This window comes from Psittacula echo (genome assembly GCF_963264785.1).
Source record: "Psittacula echo genome assembly, chromosome: 1".
In the NCBI taxonomy this organism is placed as follows: Eukaryota; Metazoa; Chordata; class Aves; order Psittaciformes; family Psittacidae; genus Psittacula; species Psittacula echo.
Genome location: NC_137735.1, coordinates 135186804 through 135204784, shown reverse-complemented (window position 1 = coordinate 135204784; position 17981 = coordinate 135186804). Strand labels below are relative to the sequence as shown.

Here is a 17981-nt window from a genome sequence, read left to right as displayed (position 1 = left end):
GTTCTGGAAAAAATGAGGAATTAAGCTGGGGGATAAGGGAAAAGAATGACAAAATTGGTCTTGGGGGATTGCTGGGACTGTGTTGTAGGTAAGATAATACAGGGAATCAGGGTGCACAATGACACAGTGAACAAATGACATCTGCACATGGAAAGTGTCATCATAGGACTTTGAGTAGTAGGAATGGTGTTTTCTGTATTCTAGGAAGGGTTAAGGGATATTGACACTGAGGAAGAAATTGTGAGAAGATTTTTTGCCTGCCAGTCAAAAAAGCTGATTATAGGAGCTGATGTTTGTCCTTTGCTTGCCATAGTGATTACTAGATAAGAGAGCTTAGCTTTGAGGCACCTTGCTTTGCTAAGTGATAGGAAGCCAAGATGAATAATGTGTTTAAAGCTTTTCAAAATATTTATATTTTCTTCCTTGAACAAGTCTTCATTTGCAGATTTCTCTGATCTTCTAATTCATTGGGAGGGCCTTTAACTTGCAGAGTCATAACCAGGCCTCACAGCTTGTGTTTCAGGTAAATGAATGAAGTTGAGTGAACCCTTCTGAGATTATGATCTAGCATGCAGAGAACGTGGAAGAACATTTTGCCACATGCATGATTTATCTTGCAGATGTGAGATTTACGCTGGTTAAGCCTAAATTTCACTTGTCAAGTACATTCTGACAGTGGAATGAGAAGTTGTGTAACTATTCTTGTTTGGAAACATGGTGTGAATCTGACAGAAATGATTGCTGTTCCAGTTTATGACTCTACTGACTCAGTTGTTTAACTGATAGCGTGCTCTCGCAGTTCATAGTTGAAATTGTTTTCTTGCCAGTGTAAAGCTCAGCTCAGCCACTCCCCACTGCATCAGGAGACACCGAAGTTCTTTGTTTTGGTCGGTAGACTTGCTGTGAGGTGTAAACGATCTTTCTTGGTTTTCTTGCCATTTCTGTGTAGAATTTCCCTTTCCCTCTTTTTTTTTTTTTTTCTCTTTCAATTATCCATTTGCTGGCAAGATTGCCGTAGTGTGCAACCAGTTACAGAATGAGAGTGGTATGTTCAACTTGCAGATGAAGTTTCCCTATATGAGCAACAAGGCTGAACATGGTACTGTAGCTCTGCTTTTTACTTCTAGTATTCCTTCCCCCCCCCCTTTCTTTCTTCTGATGTCTTTGATAGATTAGAATAGACTTCAGGTAGGAATTTACCAGTGAGTCTTCTGATAACTTTGTTGCTTTGGGTTGCATGACACTTCTGGGTTTTAAGCTTTCAAGAAATGGCACTTTCCAGGCTTACTAAGTTCAGTTAAGTTTTGGATCTTTTTTCTCCTACTTTGGAGCTGGGACCATGCATCTTGCTACTCAGGTAATCTTATTTTCTTCTGCTAAACATTTCCTTCTTCTCTTTACTCTATTTCCTCTGCCCCCCCATTTTTCTGTACTGTGTGGCTTGCCTCACTTCCCCCTCCCCCCGCTGAACTCCTTGAAGTCAGCAGTCATTGTCATGCTTGTGAGGCCTCTTGATCGCTCTCTTGAATTGTTCAGTACATTTCTCTTTACATACACCACTGTAATCACAACGCCTAGAAAGTGTTCAGACTTTTAAGCGGGACTGATGAGAGGAAGAAGGACTTCTCAAATTTCTTTAGATGTTCAAGATTTAGATGCAGTTTAGTTTTGAGAGCTGGTGGTGATGTTAACGTAAGCCTTCAGTGTTGAGGTGAATTTGGAGCAGCGTATCTTTCTCCTGAGGGACCCTGTCCCCTTTTAGATTCTATGCAATAACCGTGAAGCTTTGCTAGGCAGAACAAAATCATTTACTTTCAAAGCTGGAGAACAAACAAAGCCCCTCCTGTTCTCCAGATGGCAGTTCTGTGTGTAAGTTACACAGCAGAAATTTATTCTGATTGGGGAATAATAAATAATTTTTCTTCAGTGAAACAAGATCTGTTTCAACATTGAATCTTGAATCTGAAACCTCTTGTAAAGGCCTTGTTTGCAGCTGTCACGTTCTTCACTAGCAATTTCTGATGCAACTCCCCAGTGCTTGAGCTTAAACTTGGCTCACCCAGTTTGGCATATAGGTCTCCTTTAGAAGTGCAGAGATTAGAGGAATTGTAAAGATTAGATTTAAATTTCTTGGAAGTGTTTTGAATTTGAAAGGCATATGTCTGTCTTCCGAGTCACTGGGGGACTTGGTTAAGTTTTCTGGCCTGGGAAGGGGGTTTCTTTAGTCATATCTTGGATTTCAAACTTACTGAAAGGGATGTCAGCCAAATATTCTGGTTATTGGAATGAGGAAGCTATCATAGGTTTGTTTTTTTTTTTTTGGGTTCTTAGGTATTTCTGATATATTTCTATAGGGGAGTTCTCATGTTCATTAAGTTAGGAAGCCTGCTCTCCATTATACCTTGTATGACTTAATAAAAGTGCAGGTGTCAAAACCGTTAACATAGTGGTGTTAAATGTGCTTCACTTATCTGCATAACCAGATAAACATGTCTTCTTGAGGTTTTATTTTTAGGGGTAATTGTATGAAGGGAGGAGAATGCTGATGGAAGGGACAGTGACTGATGTTCTTGCACTCATCTTCTCCTGCCCCTTCCCTTCACTTACAGTACTGTTGGTGTTAACCATATTGATGGTGTCCGTTAGCAGTAGTTTGTAAATATTTTGCCTGATGTGCAGTGACAGCCCTTAAATCAAAGGGAGAAGAGAGAGGCAGAATACTTTGAACCTAATCTATGACTGACTCCTAATGTGAGTTACCATCTGGAAGGCTGACGCAAAGCAGCTGTGGCTTTTGGCATCAGGCGAGGTTGTTGCCTTAGTGCTGAAACAGTTACAGCAGTCCTTGCATGGGCTTCAAGGTGTGAATTTCACAATGTAACAGTGACCACCTTACACTTAATCCACTACAGACCATTTCCCACTTGACTCGTTCTCTGTGCGCTCTATTTACATTTTGATCTGTAGAAGGCTTGCAGTAGAGACAGATCTGGTTACATTTCTAAAGTCTGAATGGTGTGGTCTTTGAATTTGTGTGCCTTTATTTAATACTTAGGAAATCACTGTAATCATTATGACAAAGTACCTACCTAGTTAGGAAACAGAAGACTTTTACTATGGTCTTTAGTTAGAAATGTCTGTTTGCCTTTATAAATATGGTATGTGTTCCATTTCTTTTACTTACGCACCTAACATCCAGAAAAAGTCAACGTGTTTGGATTTGAGGAGGAAGTATGTATATCACTCAGAATTAATTCAGTTAATCATAGGGATTCACTGTAAAGTGAAAACATTCTTCAGATGCCGATCAGGAAGGTGAGGTAGAACACTTCTTCATAATGGATTTCTTCCTGTCTGTATATAACACTTTTTTTAATATAGTGCTGTTGGTGCATTTCATTCATGGCTGTACTATTTCTGTGACATTAAAACCAAAGAATATGGACTTTGACAGTTGTGTTGTGAACTTGAATGAGACATCTAGAAGTCTCTTCAGTTCTTGGGTGTTGTTTCCTTCAAACAAGGATACTTACTCCTACAGAACTCTGCGTTTTAAAGGTATACACATGGCAATGGCTTATTTAGTAGCGTTGTGCTGGGTTTGTGTGGCAAGGTTTTGGTTAGCAGGGGGGTATAGGCTCAGCTTCTGTGAGAAGCTGCTAGAAGCTTCCCCCATGTCTGATGGAGCCAATGACAGATGGCTCCAAGACAGATCTGTTGCTGGCCAAAACTGAGCCCATCAGCGGTTGTGTTAGTGTTTCAATGATAATGTTTAAGAAGGAGAGGGAAAGTTGTTGCACAGCAGCAGCTGCAGCCAGAGAGAGGAGTGAGAATATGTGAGAGAAACAGCCCGGCAGACCCCCAGGTCAGTGCAGAAGGAGGGCAGGAGGTGCTGCAGGCACTGGAGCAGAGGTTCCCATGCAGCCCGTGGTGCAGCCCATGGTGAGGCAGCCGTGCCCCTGCAGCCCATGGAGGTCCGTGGTGGAGCAGATTCCACCTGCAGCCCAGGGAGGACCCCACGCTGGAGCAGGGGTATGCCTGAAGGAGGCTGTGACCCTGTGGGAAGCCTTCACTGAAGCAGGCTCCTGGCAGAAGCTGTGGCCCCGTGGAGAGAGGAGTCCAGGCTAGAACAGGCTTGCTGCAGGACTTGTGATCCTGCGGAACCCCAGGCTGGAGCAGTCTGTTCCTGAAGGACTGCACCCTGTGGACGGGACCCACGCTGGAGCAGGGGAAGAGTGTGACGAGTCATCCCTTGAGGAAGGAGTGGCAGAGATGTGTGATGAACTAATCATAAACCCTGTTCTCCATCTCCCTGTGCTGCTGAGTGGGTGGAAGTAGAGGATGTGGGAGTAAAGTTGAGCTCAGGAAGAAGGAAAGGGTGGGAGAAAGGTGTTCTTTAAGATTTTGTTTTATTTCTCATTATCCTACTCTGATTCGATCGGTGATAAATTAATTTTCCCCCAAGTCGAGTCTGATTTTGCCAAAAACAGTAACTGGTGAGTGATCTCCCCCTGCCCTTGTCTTGACCCATAAGCCTTTTGTTGTGTTTTTGCTCCCCTGTCCAGCTGAGGACTGCAGCGATAGAGCAGCTTTGGTGGGCACCTCGCCTCCAGCCACAGTCAACCCACCACAAGAGTAAAAAATAACTAATAATAGAGGCTTTTTAAATTCAGGCACTATAGCTTGAAAGTGAAGGAGTGAGCCCAGCTGTTAGTGGAGCTTCCATTGCTGATTCCTGCTGTGCTTGGAATTTTATTTTTTCTTTAACCCTAGGTAGGGACTATTTACAAACTCTGTTTAGTCTGTGACTAGTTACTTCCTGAGCAATGTGCTTCTCTGTCCAAAGCATGAGAAAGCGAAAGTGCATTTTGATGGGGGAAGGGAAGTTCATGAAAAGATACTTCTTCCATCTCTACCCTGGGATACAAATTACTTCAAGCTTTTGGCGTTTAGGTGTAGTGTATTTAGAGGTATGTAAAGGAATAGGAAGTCTGTGCGTGTGCAGGGAGAGCACATATTACAGTGAGCAATGATGTGAGAAGACTTAGGGTTACTGTGCTACAGTAATTTTTGTACATGTGTAGGAAAAGTGTCTTATGTAATAATAACAGATTTAGTCATAACTGTCCCTAACAGAGATGTTAAACCCTAAACCCCAACCCCCCAAGAAACCAAACCCAAAACAAAAGAGTGGAGAATGTGGAGACATCTGAATCATTTGCTGTTTGGAGCTAGTCCCTAAAATTCATCAGATGAAAAATAAGATGATGTTTTCAGGACTGCTGTTGTCTTTGGGTGTTGAATATCACAAGGAAGCTGTTGCAGCAGTAGTAAGCAGCGGGCTACGGAGAAATAGCTGTCAGCTGTCTTAGTACCATATAGTGAGTAGAAACAGACATCAGCCATCCAGGTGTGTGCTGACCAAGTAGAGCAGTAGTGCCCTGCTTAGGGTTTTGGATGATTCTAGGAGTAAGGATTTTGGTATGAGTGATGTGCTGGTATAAGAGAAGGCATTGATTTAAATCCGTAGTAGAGGAACTCATATTTTCCCAGAGAGCCTTTATTTTATTACATTTTTTTGCTGGTGTTTTATATGGCTATTAAGTGTGCTTTTCAGTTACTTCAGATGTGATTCATGTTACATGATTGACTTTCTCCTGTTGGAAGAACCATGATACCAACTGTTAGGATTTGATATTCTCTCCCTTTTCAAAGTAGAGCAGATGTAACAGGAAATTGTTGTGTTTGTTTTGGTCCAATAGTTAAAAAACCAGCAGACATGAATTGTGAGACAAATCGTCATGTTCAGTAACTGACTAATCTTTTGGTTATCCCTTGCAAGACCACAGATTCTCTCTTGCCTTTGTTCAAAGGGAGAGAGCAAACAGCTTAAACAAAACTTAAGGTTTTATTTGCTGGAATGCTATTTTTTAGCATCTACTAAAATGAAAAAATAGCTATTAAAATGTAAATATGCTGAGGTGGCTTCCTGTCATAATATTATATATTATTGATGAATTTTGAAAGGGTTATGATAAATGTTTTTGTGATTTCCTGCAGAACATGTGCTGTGCCTAATTTTTTTAATTAACATCTTATTTAGACTAGGACTTTAACACCATCCCTAAACCCCGCCCCCCCCCCCCCCCCCCCCCAAACCCAACCTAAACCCACCACCAAACAAACACCAAAGCAAAATGCCTACACCCTTGTGGAAAAAGTTACAGTAATGGACCACAACTATTTGTTAAGTTGCTTCTGTGACTAACTTGTGCTTTTGTTTACCAAAACCCCTGTAATATGATTATTTACGGACTAGGGATGTCGGACTTCAGCTTCTAGTCACTGGTACGTCTGCATATGTTGTTCTTTTAAGAATGAAGACCTCTTACAAAACTTTTCTTCCCTGTTTGCGTCAAACTGCCTTTGAACTCAAATGAGCTTCCCATCAGCATATGAAACTTAAATTCATTAATTGCTTTTCTGAACCTTCATTTTTTTGTCTCTGTAAAAGTGGAAGCTGTTCCAGTGGCAATTGCAGTGCTGTGACATACAGAGGTAATAGTTGTTGGTACTTGAAATTCCCTTGTCCAGATCGCTGACTGGGTTGCCTTATTTCCTGGGGACTCATCTCATCCTGTTCCCTCAGCAGCTCAAGCCTTTTTCTTTTTAATTTGCTAGAAATAGCATTGGTGAGAGCTAATTTCAGAATATTCTGTGGGCATGGAAGGAAGACATAAGGTTTAGGATCAGTAGTAGCTGCTACTGGTAGACCTTAAAAAAGCTGTACAAGAACTTTCTAAGTAGTCTTAACTTGTTCGACAGAACAAGTTTTCCCTTGCCAGCCTCACTTACTGGTTATTTATTCTACAACATGTAAATTACTTAATGTTGGAGGAATTTGTTTTAAAACAGGGTTTTTGTGAAGAATTTTTTTGTTTCTTGGTTGAGAAAGTGAGATTTGGACTGTAATTATGTATAGCTGGAGGGAATTGATACCTTATATTATTGAAGACACTTGGAGAGATAGTGGCTGGTGGCATTTTGGGAAGTCCCAAAATGCTCTAGCCTGTGTTGAACTGTATCAGGTTTGTTGGACAGCAAGATATGGTGGCAGCAGTTAGTGTGGAGACTGTACTTGGAGAATTGCACTTGCCCTTCCTTGTGGGATATCTGTGCCACAGGCATATCTTAATCACATTTATTGACTGTAACGGCTATTGGATGCTTCTAAGTGTACTGACTTTGCAGAGCCAGCAGAGTTAAGTTGCAATAGATTTTTGTGGTAAACTGAATCTCTGCATCCCATTGACAGCTGTGAAATGCAATATCTGTTGCAGAGGAGAATAATCTGCAGAATTTGGCTTGAGAATTGTGTTTCAGTTCTGCCAGCCAGGCCAGAAAGTACTTACTTTTTTACTCAGAAGCTAAAGACAATTGAACTGAGACCTAAGACCAAGTGTTAATCAATGTAATGACTCTCTTATTGACATAGATTATTATATTGGGGTTTTTCCTATTTCTGTATTTGTTTATGCATTTTTTTTTTTTTTTTTTTTTTTTTAAGGAGGACTCTACCATCTATTGCTTATCTATTCTGTGGGCTTTGAGGGAGGAAACCTGAGAACTTGTACATTTAAATTGGGATTCTCAGCTTGCCTGAGGTTCTTTACTTGCCTCAGGCTGTACTCTGGTTTTGTTACAGTACTGTGATTTTCTAAAAGGGAAATAGTTATGTTTAATTTATTTCAAATCTTCCTCAGCTGCATTTATGTTGTATTTGCAATCGCTTCAGGTAGGATTTGCTTGTGGCTGCTGCTGGAGAAAGTTACGGGACATTTCCATATTTTCTTTCGTCTGGAGCATTTCATCACTGACTGTGCTAATTGCTTTCTAGATGCGAAAATAAACTAGAAGCTCTTTTAAAAGGTTTCAGCGTGTTCTCTGTCCCTCCTTATGTGTTGCTTCTGACAAAACTGGAAGATTCATTGGCCTGGGAGGCTATTCATGAGCCTGCAATAAAGGATTCTTTCAGTCTGTCTTTCTTCCTCTTTCAGCAAGGCTTAGCATTTGTGTGTGCTCTTCGATCTTTATTTTATTTGTAAGTGATAGCACGAGTCAAGTGTGCCTCTTAACAGGATGCAAATGTTGAGATAAGGTCTAGGTCTTTCCATGATAATTATAATCCTGGCAGAGTTAAACATTCAGTGCAGGTTACAAATCAGGCTTGATGTTACTGCCCCCTTGCTGAGTGAGTGTCTGCTTTCAGAGTGTTACTTAAGCTCTTGTTGGATAATTTATTTCCTACTTCATACTCTTAAGTTGCAGGGAATTTACAATTTGGGGATTTCTTTTGGGGGAGAAGCAGGTTAGAGAGGAAGATTCACGTCTGCTTAACTTATTCCTGGAAAGCACGTGTTTGTTTTGCTTAGGAAAACTTGTTTGGATTCCGTGGCCTGCTGTCAGATGAATCTGCTTTGTCATCCCTTCTCATTGAACTGTTAGAAGGCTGTTCTTGGACTTGACTGTTCCAGTTGCTTAGAACTGAGACTTCCAGACAGTTTTAAGCGCAGCTACCTTATTCCTTTTTATTTTTGTGCCAGCATGGTTTCTGTTCTCTCCCCACTGTTTATCTTGATTTGTGGATAGACAACAAACATACCATAATTACCTTCTTAATTACATCTCTTGGTTTTTATTTTCTTTCTTAGGCTCTTCCCAAAATATGCTTTTCATACTGACAACTGCTAGGGTTCATGTTTTCTAGCCTTACTAGAGGACTCCTAAAATGAAAGATACAAATACTGTGGAGTTATCGTTGTGCATTCATTTATGTGGGTTGCTGTCAACCCTTTGAACCTTTTGTTTAACTATTAACATGCTTCATAAATAGCTTGGTTATGGAACACGGTATTGTCTTCTAGAATTGAAAGCTTGCTTTGGTTTGGTTCTGAGGAATATTTCTGATTTTTTAAGTAGTGAATATACCCACTTCTTCTATTTTATGTACATGCTTGAGAAAATGAAATTGGATTTCTCTGCTTCCACATGGGGTTTATAATGCAAGTACCATAAATAAAATATCAGGATAGTCTCTCAGCTGTATGACTGAGAAAGCATTCTGAAGCGTAACATTATGTAGAAGCTTGAAATCACAGTTCCTCTTTCCCAGCAAGGTTAAAAAGCCCATAAACTCTTGGAGCAGGTACTTGGCTTCAGCTCAAGAAGCTGGGCATGAACTGCTGGCTGCAGTGCATCTAAGCCTAGTAAAGTCTGTCTTCCCTAAATGTTTGTCCTCAAAAGTGAATTAAACTGGCCTTGAGAAGGTAACTCTTTGAAATTATGAATTCCTCTGGGTCTAGTGTTGTTCATGTGGAAAGTCTGCCTAAAGGCTCTCCTTTTGTGTGACAACAATTGAAAAACCTGGAGTGACTTGACAAGAAAGTGAATAAATAATGAGGCTGCTCTGGTAGACTGTTGTTGATTATAGGCAAGCAAGGGAAGCACCAGTGCATTGTATCTGCTGTGCAAATACAGCACACTTCATGTGTGTGTTAATTACATCTTGCTGCTATGAATGCATTAGTGTGGCCTGTGATCTTACTCTAAAAGACTTTAAAGCAGACAAATGAAGTCTTCATTCCAACCTACTTGCAAAAGCCCTAAGCTTAGACTATGTGAAGATAGTTATTTGAGGTTGTGACAGTGTATGGTAGTGTATATGTGCACCCAGGAAAATACAAACCATACGCTTTTCCCCATTCCTTATCTAATGCGTTTAATTTGAATCTCAATAAAATAAGCTGACTACAGATGCAAAAGAAGAGCTGAGGGTAGTAGGAGTAAGCAAAAATCAGCTGCAAAAATTAACTGTATACAGTTAATATGCTGAGTTGTTGCATGCATAATAGAAACAGACCTTGCCTGAGTTAAATAATCTTATGTTGGATTATGCAACAGATAAATATTAGCTTTTCATGTTATAAATACTGGGATTTCCTTGTAACTCACCTTTTATCCTTTTAATAGAGATTGCGTAAGAGTAATGTGAAATGTGCATATGACCATTAATTTTCTGTTCCTATTTAATTGTAAAATATTTGTATTTCAGCTCAAATCAAAGACAAAATTAAAGAAAGGGAAAAGAAGCAAAAAGAGAAGAAGAAGCACAAAATAATGAATGAAATCAAGAAAGAAAATGGAGAGATCAAATTATTGCAGAAAGGTAGGCTCAAACTATGTGGTGGTATTTCATTCTACTGCTTTAAAATATAATTGGATTGGATACTGAGTTTCAATGCTGTGTTTTTCATTTAATCTAAATGGCATTTTCCTTGATTAGTTGGTATGAGGATTGTAAATGAAAGCTTTAACTGCAAATGTTAATTTTTTTGGTCAACTTTGTTAGGTAATGCCACAACATTGTTTATACAGCAGTAATAAAGACTAGTAATTCAAAGAGTGTATTGGTGAAACCTACATCTTCTCAGCACTTGAAGGTTATAATTTTATATATTTTGAGAAGAAAAATGAATCTGTGTCACTTTTTACGCCTAACAAATGCACAAAACTGAATAAGGAGTTATAATTTGGGGGCTTTGTCAAATACTAAAAGATTGTGCATAAAGGCAGTCTTAATTTGGCTAATTCATTCAATGTTATTTACTGTAATGGAATGTAATTAAGATCATGTTCTCACATTGCCTGTACATCCACTGAACCTTAGAATTGTACAATAATTGAGGTGGGAAGGGCCAATGGTGCTGCTCAAATTTGGGTCAGCTATAGCAGGTTGCACAGACTCTATCACAGACTAGCAGACTTTATCTTCGAAGGCTGGAGGCTCCACAGTCTCTCTGGACAATCAGTATCAGTATTTGACCACTCTTACAGTTAAAGTGTTGTTTTATGTTTAAAATAAATTTCTTTTCTTTCAGTTTGTTCCCTTTACTACTTGTCCTGTCACTGGATACCTCTGAGAATAATCCTGCATCTGGGGAACAATAGCCCCAAGTGCTGGTCTGTAGTGGGACTGAGCAGCTGGAAAGCAGCTTTGGTGAGAAGAGTCCTGGGGCTCTGGCAGACAAGAAGCTGACCATGAGCCAGCAGTGTATCTTTATGGCAAGCTAATGGTATCCTGGGCTACGCTAGGGAAAGCGTTGCCAGCAGGTTGAGGGAGGTTTTCCTTTTCTTCTGCACAACACTGCTGGGGCTGCATCTGGATTACTGTATCTGGTTCTGTGTTCCCCAGTACAAGCAAGAGTGGAGTGAGTCTGTCACACAGCTGGAGGTGATTGAAGGACTGGAACATTTAATAGACACTCTTACCATAGGACAAGTACTGTTGAACAGCGCCTGTGGAAGGTATCAGTGTCTGAGTTACTCAAGTAGCAACTGTTTCCAGCTGGACTTTGTGCTGTTGATCACAACCCTTGGCATGGCAGCTAAACAAATTTTTCATCTACCTCACTCTTCACTTATCTAGGTCATGCTGCATCAGGTTTTTTTTTTGTGTGGATGTTGCTATTTCAGTAGACTGATTTTTTTTTTTTTTTTTTTTTTTTTTTTTATGGCCTTGAAGTTAGGAACAAATTCCTGATGTATTTTTTATGTTATCTACTGCAGGTTTTAATTTACAAACAAAAAAAATCAAACACCCAAACCAAAACATCCTCAATGTTCAAATGAGGTCGGAGCATTGAACCTTGTAATTACTGCATCACACGTGACGCTGTATGTATGGCTCCCAGTAACTGTGTTAACAACTATGACAGCTTAAAACCTGTGTTCATTCAGATCTCAAGGTACTGCTTTAGACCTGGAGGAATGTGTAAGTTGGTGGCTTCCTGTGAAAAGAAGATGTGGCTTTGTCTTTGTCAGGGGTGACAGGAATTTGGTAATTGAGATACAGGGCAACACTTAACTGCCTCAACAGTGACATTCTTCAGGTTTTGTTTGCATACCAGTTTGCAAACTGTGTCCTGTTTCTGTTGTCATTCAGCAGATGAAGGGGAAGCTGCAAAGACAGCGAGTCTTGTTACACAGATCTAATAAATGATGCCTAATGGGGATATTGGGCCTCAAGTGGGGCTTTATTTTAAAGTTAATATAAAAAAGCATGTGAAAGGGGGCTGTGTTAGAACACTTCTGCTGTTCTGGGATAGTTGAGTAGCAGGATAGGTTATTCTCAAAAAGAGCAGTGCTACAAGTGCGTTGGGTGCCTTATTCCTGTTTCATAGACCTGATATGTTAGCAGTCAAGTGTCGTGTTTTAGGGTTTCTTTAAGGAGTTGGCAGAAAGTGTTTTGTAGAGGCTATGTTTGGTTTGCCAGTATCCTGCAAAGTTGACTCCTTTTTCAGGGAGAGAAGGGAGTATGTCAGGAAAGCTGCTGTTCACAGCAGATGGGTCTTCTCCACAGGATTTATATTCTGTTCAGAACAGAAGCTCTGGGTGTCTTCTGTGGGCCTCCAAAATCTGACTGGATGTGCTTGTTTGCTGTGAAGTTGGTATAACATTTCCTGATTCATTCTGTTGATCTAGCTTTACATGATGGAAACTGAAGGCAAGAAAGCGAAGGCAGAAGTGCTTTAATATGCAAGTGCTTTAATACGCAACTGCTTGTGTGTATCAGTGGTCAATGCCTCTGATCTTGTCGGATATTATTAACTCTTCATCTAAGGGTATCTCCTTCCTGTGGAAAAGAAGATAAGCTACAAGCCCCTTTATTCTGAGCTCAGAGTTCACTGTGTGGGTTTAGGATCAAAGGTTTGGAACTAGTCTATTTTTCTTTGGGTTTTTGGTTTTGTGGTTAGCTTTGTGTGTGTGTGTGTGTGTGTGTGTGTGTGTGTTAAGAGACTACAGTGTTGGTCTCTAAATTAGACAGTGTATTTCTTTCCTCTAGGCATTATATCTGTATCTTATAAAATGCTGCTCTGACCATCTGCTTAATGCTTTTTCTTCCTACACTGAGAATATTGTTAGTGTGCTGAGTTTTGTCTCTTGTTTTTTTCTTTTGTTTGTGACTTACTTTCATTGAGGGGGTGGAGGTAATGGAGTCTGTGACTTCACACAGCTAAACTAGCTGTCCAAGAGAAAAAGTGGTTAGTTACAGAAGAGCTCAGTACTGAGGGACTGATGCCATTGGAGGGAGAGTTGGTGCATGAGCTTGATTTTGGTGCTTTGAGCTGAGTGAGGAAGAGTTGGATTATATTTGGAAGCGCAGGTATGTAAGCTGTTCATCAGTCTGAACTTGGTTACTGTTCTGTTGAAAGCAGTGATAAAATTTGCCCACGTTGGAGAAGGGCAATTCTTAAAAAGGGTATTTTTGCAGTTCCTGAGTCTGCTAAAGGAAATGTGACTCTTTGAGAGAGCCTGATGGATTTTCTTATGCATCTAGAATGAAAAGGGGTTTTGTCATTCTGTTGCGCTTGCAGATGCATTCTCTGTAAAATAAGGCTACATAATTGCCTCTTTTTCTCTCAATCTGTTATGTGGAAGGAGGAAGAGCACCTGGTAAACAGCTTCTTGGCACATGCATATTGTTAAAAATTCAGGAAATGTGATTTAAACTTGCTTGTCAAAAACTGCATGGTGGAAAAGTTACCTTTTAGAATAGGAAAGATTCATACAACATAAATTCACACCAGTGTGACATGGCTGAGGGTTACTGGACATCTTGCAAAAAACCCCCAACCAACCAAAAAAGATTTACAGGCTTATTTGTAACCAGTCCCATTTGTGTTCTCTCTTGAGAGAAGAAAAAAAAAAAAAAAAAAAAAGAAGCCATTTTTCTCATTATTTATATTGGAGCACAGCAGTTTCTAAAAATGCAGTAGGAGAAATTCTTAGTGTGTGTTTCTGCAAGATTAAGTGCCTTGATTTATGGAATGCTGAAATGCAGGGAAGGAGGGAGAATGGACATCTTTATCATGCTGGTATGAACATCTCTAAGTACAAATCGGTTTCTAAAGCTTTTTTTATTCTTCTGGAAGAAATGACATTTGTTTTAATGGCACATTATTAGGAATCTTCTAAAATGCTTATAGCTGTTCACAGAATTAGTTATAAAATTGGTATATTCAAGATGAGACCTATGTCTGAGTCACACACTGCATGCTTTTTCCCATCCACTGTATTTTGTCTGTGTGTCTTTAGAGGAAATAACAAAGGAATTGTATGCAGTGCTGTTGTGCTTTAATCCCAGCTGGCAACTAAGCACCATACAACCATTTGTTCACTCCCCTTCTTCTTCCTTCCCCTGGAGCAGGATGGGGAGAATCGAAAAAATGTAAATCCCACAGGTTGAGATAAGAATGGTCCAATAACTAATACAAGACTACTACTACCAGTAACAATAAGAGAAATAACAAGGGGAGAGAATATAAAACTAAAAAGGGAGGGGAAAAAAAACCCTAATAAACACAAGTGATGCATAATATAATTGCTCACCACCTGCTGACTGATACCCAGCCCAAATGCAGCAGTGATCTGGGCCTTCCAGGTAACTCCCTCCAGTTTCTATACTGGGCATGAGGTGCTGTGGTATGGAATACCCATTTGGCTAGTTCGGGTCAGGTGTCCTGTCTTTGCTTCCCTACCAGTTTCCTGTGCCCCTCCTCGCTGGCATGAGAGACTGAAAAGTCCTTGAGTTAGAGTAAGCACTGTTTGGCAAAAACATACATTGGTGTGTTATCAGCATTGTTCTCAGAATAAAGTCGAAAACACAGCATTGCACCACTACTAAGAAGGAGAAAAATAACTCTTACAGTTGAACCCAGGACATCACTCCATCACTCCAGCCCAATGGGTTAAAAAAAAACATCCATTGAGTTCATTTAGTCCATGACTTTGGGCTCTGCCTCTTATAATGGTCACTCAGGACAGGAGATGTGTTGGGTTACTGAGTACCAAAGCCAGCTCGGGTTGGGTCACTGCTCCATTTCCACTGCTTCTTGTGAGGCTTGTCCTCCATTGGTTCAGGTGGTTCCTGTTACAGTAATTCCTACATCTTAAATCCTGGTTACAGCAATTGAAAGGTATTTCCATTACAGTCTTAACCACATTAAGTTCCATTACAGAACTTAACCACAGGCACAGATACTTTGAGGTGTACCTTTTCAGCATGAACGCTACCCTGGGGCCACACTCCCTTCAGAGGTATACCTACTACAGCACAGACATAACCGTGGCCATAGACAGGTCAAGACGTACCTGCTCTGGCATGGGCTTACCCATGATCCCAGACGTATTGGGATGTCCTGCTCCACGTGGACATATCTAGCGGTCACACACTGTCCCTTGAACTTCAAGCTCCCATTGGAGCTCCCGCCTGTCCAGTACAGCAGCAATACCCTGGCTGCCTGCCAGCCCAGGCGCACAGCCATTGCTGTTATCAGAATGTTCCCTGACACAGGAGAGTCAGATGGTAAGCACCAGAGGGGAGCAAAAAGCAGGCACTAACAGCGCTAGACTCTAATGTACAGTAAGGCAGGCAAGCCCCATGGCAAGCACAGAAGGCTGCTGATTAATAGCTATACAGCAATAATGGTTATAAATTTGACCTAGCACATTCCAATCAAACCCTTTGAGCCCCATGTTGGGTGCCAAAAAGGGCTGTTGTGGTTTAACCCCAGCTGGCAACTGAGCCCCACATAGCCATTTGCTCACCTCCCTCTTCCCTCCCCAGTGGGATGGGGGTGAAAATTGGAGGAGCAGAAGTGAGGAAACTTGTGGGTTGAGATAAAGACAGTTTAACAGGTAAAGCAAAAGCTGCATGAGCAAAGCAAAACAGGGAATTCATTCACCACTTTCCGTGAGCCATCTCCAGGCTCCATCACATAAAGCGGTTACTTGGGAAGACAAACACCATCACTCCCAATGTTCCCTCCCTTCTCCTTCCCCAGCTTTATATGTTAAGCGTGACATCATATGGTGTGGAATATCTGTGGGATCAGTTGAGGTCAGCTGTCCCAGCTGTGTCCCCTGCCAACTCCTTGTGCACTCCCAGCCTACTTGCTGGTAGGGTGGTTTGAGGAGCAGGAAAGGCCTTGGCCCTGTGTAAGCAGTGCTCAGCATTAGCTAAAACATCCCTGTGCTATCAACAGTGTTTCCAGCGCAAATCCAAAAGCCAACCCCATACCAGTTACTATAAGGAAACTTAACTCTATCCTAGTCAAAACCAGCACAAATGTGCTTTAGTTAAGGGGATGGGAAAAAGGGAGGTAAGAGTGCTAGACACACAACCCACTACACTGATTTGCTCTACATACTGATTTTGCTTCACAGTCCTTATGCACAAAGTTATCAGTTTTTACCAGTAAAATATATGGGCATAGGGTGAAACACATATGTAAAATACAAGTAGGGTATGTGTGAGAAGATCATTGAGAGCAGGGCTCATCTGAGCACCAGTGGGGCTCAAACCTTTTTCAGAAACAATGCGTTAAATCATTTGCTTACCTCTTGAGTAGCTGGGTGCTCACTTTTCCAAGTTCTATGGAGATGTCTTTGCTGCTGCTTGCTCCTGGTTCCTTCCCATCCTTTACGTGGCTGATTAATTTCTACGCCTAAAGCTGCTGCTGCATCTGTTCCTCTTCCTGTTCAGTTAGTACATTCAGTTGGCTGGACTTGAGCAGTGCCTGCTGTTGTTCAGGTGGGGCCACATGCTGTCAGCACATGCTGCTTTGGGCTGGGGTAGCTGGAGAGAGAGCTCTGCTGGGTTAGGTTTGAAGTGTGTCAAAAGCTTCTGGCACATCAATGAAAAGCGAAAATCAACTCTTTTTCTACCACTGCCTGCAAAATGTGTGCAGCGTAAAAGGTTTCTGTGTGATTTTTCTTCCCTTTTTTGGTTGGAAGAGATCTGAAATACTGAAGACTGTGTCTGAAGGCTGTGTGTAGCATAGGCTCGTGTATTATTTGGAACTTCTTTTTAGGGTGAAGACTGTGAAAATAATTGTAGTATTTTAATTACTTTGTTTCAAAGATGAATTCGAAGATAGGACTTCAGAGATAATTGTATTGCTGTCACATTTATGGGAGCTCTTCTTTTGAAAACAGTGTTTTGCCTCCAGCTTATTGCTAGTAAATGGCTCTGGTTAAGTTGCTAGGCTGGGTGCACAGAACATTTTTCTTTTGCCCTGTGATTATATTGTATATGTGAAGTGGGTTTCAGGGCTAGTTTTAATGCCACAGATGATGGTCAGTTCAGAAGAGGGAGCTGCTTCTGTGTGGGTTACTCATTTTACAATTCTTCCATACTAGGGTGAAAAATGCTGGTAGAGGAGTGTGTTTGCTTGAAGTGGAAGGCTTCATAGAATTACGATGATTAAATTGGCACTTCTTCACCCTAAAGTGTATTTTAAGATCTAGACACTTGGAACTACACAAAAATTGTGTCCTGCATTGATCTCTTTTTCAGATTTTTGCCCTCATATGCAGACCTGTGATTTTAGTCTCTGTTACACCTTTCCCTTCCACCAAGTTCCTATCCTTGCTTTCAGTTTAGGTGGGATTTCTGTTATCTTTTTTATTTTGGATGTTAACTTGTTTGGAGAGTAGAGATTTAGAACTGTGGAAGGAATAGTAGGTTGCTGCTTTTTGAGATACTTTTATAAAGTACATAAAACAGGTAATCTATAATTGTATGTATATATATATTTCATGTAGTAACTCAGGTGACCAGGCTCCAGAGACTGTTTGCAGACTTTGTATTTTTAGACTGTTGCAGAAGAATGAACTGAAAATATTTTAGAGCTTAATATTTTTATTCATCACTTTATAAATCGCTGCTTATCTTACAACATCCCATTGAAGCCTTAATGATAAGTGCAGTTGTTGGAAAGGGTATAGGAGGAGGCACATTGGGATCTTCCTGTGTGGCTCTGATGGGTGAGAGAGTTACAGTAATGAGCCAAACATGGTAGAAGTCAACCTGTGTCCTTGGTGCAACTTTTATCACATCCTGTGTTTGTATGCCTCTAAGT

At 40.8% G+C, this 17981-nt stretch overlaps 1 protein-coding gene across 2 annotated transcripts in view; it reads left to right on the top strand.

The window, feature by feature from the left end:
- RSBN1L (round spermatid basic protein 1 like) overlaps positions 1–17981 on the top strand; it is a 56463-nt gene that overhangs the window by 4425 nt on the left and 34057 nt on the right. For both annotated transcript variants that reach the window (XM_080639123.1, XM_080639122.1), the window contains exon 2: positions 10112–10225. In XM_080639123.1, coding sequence (XP_080495249.1) covers positions 10112–10225 — 114 coding nt within the window. The remainder of the gene's footprint in view (positions 1–10111; positions 10226–17981) is intronic.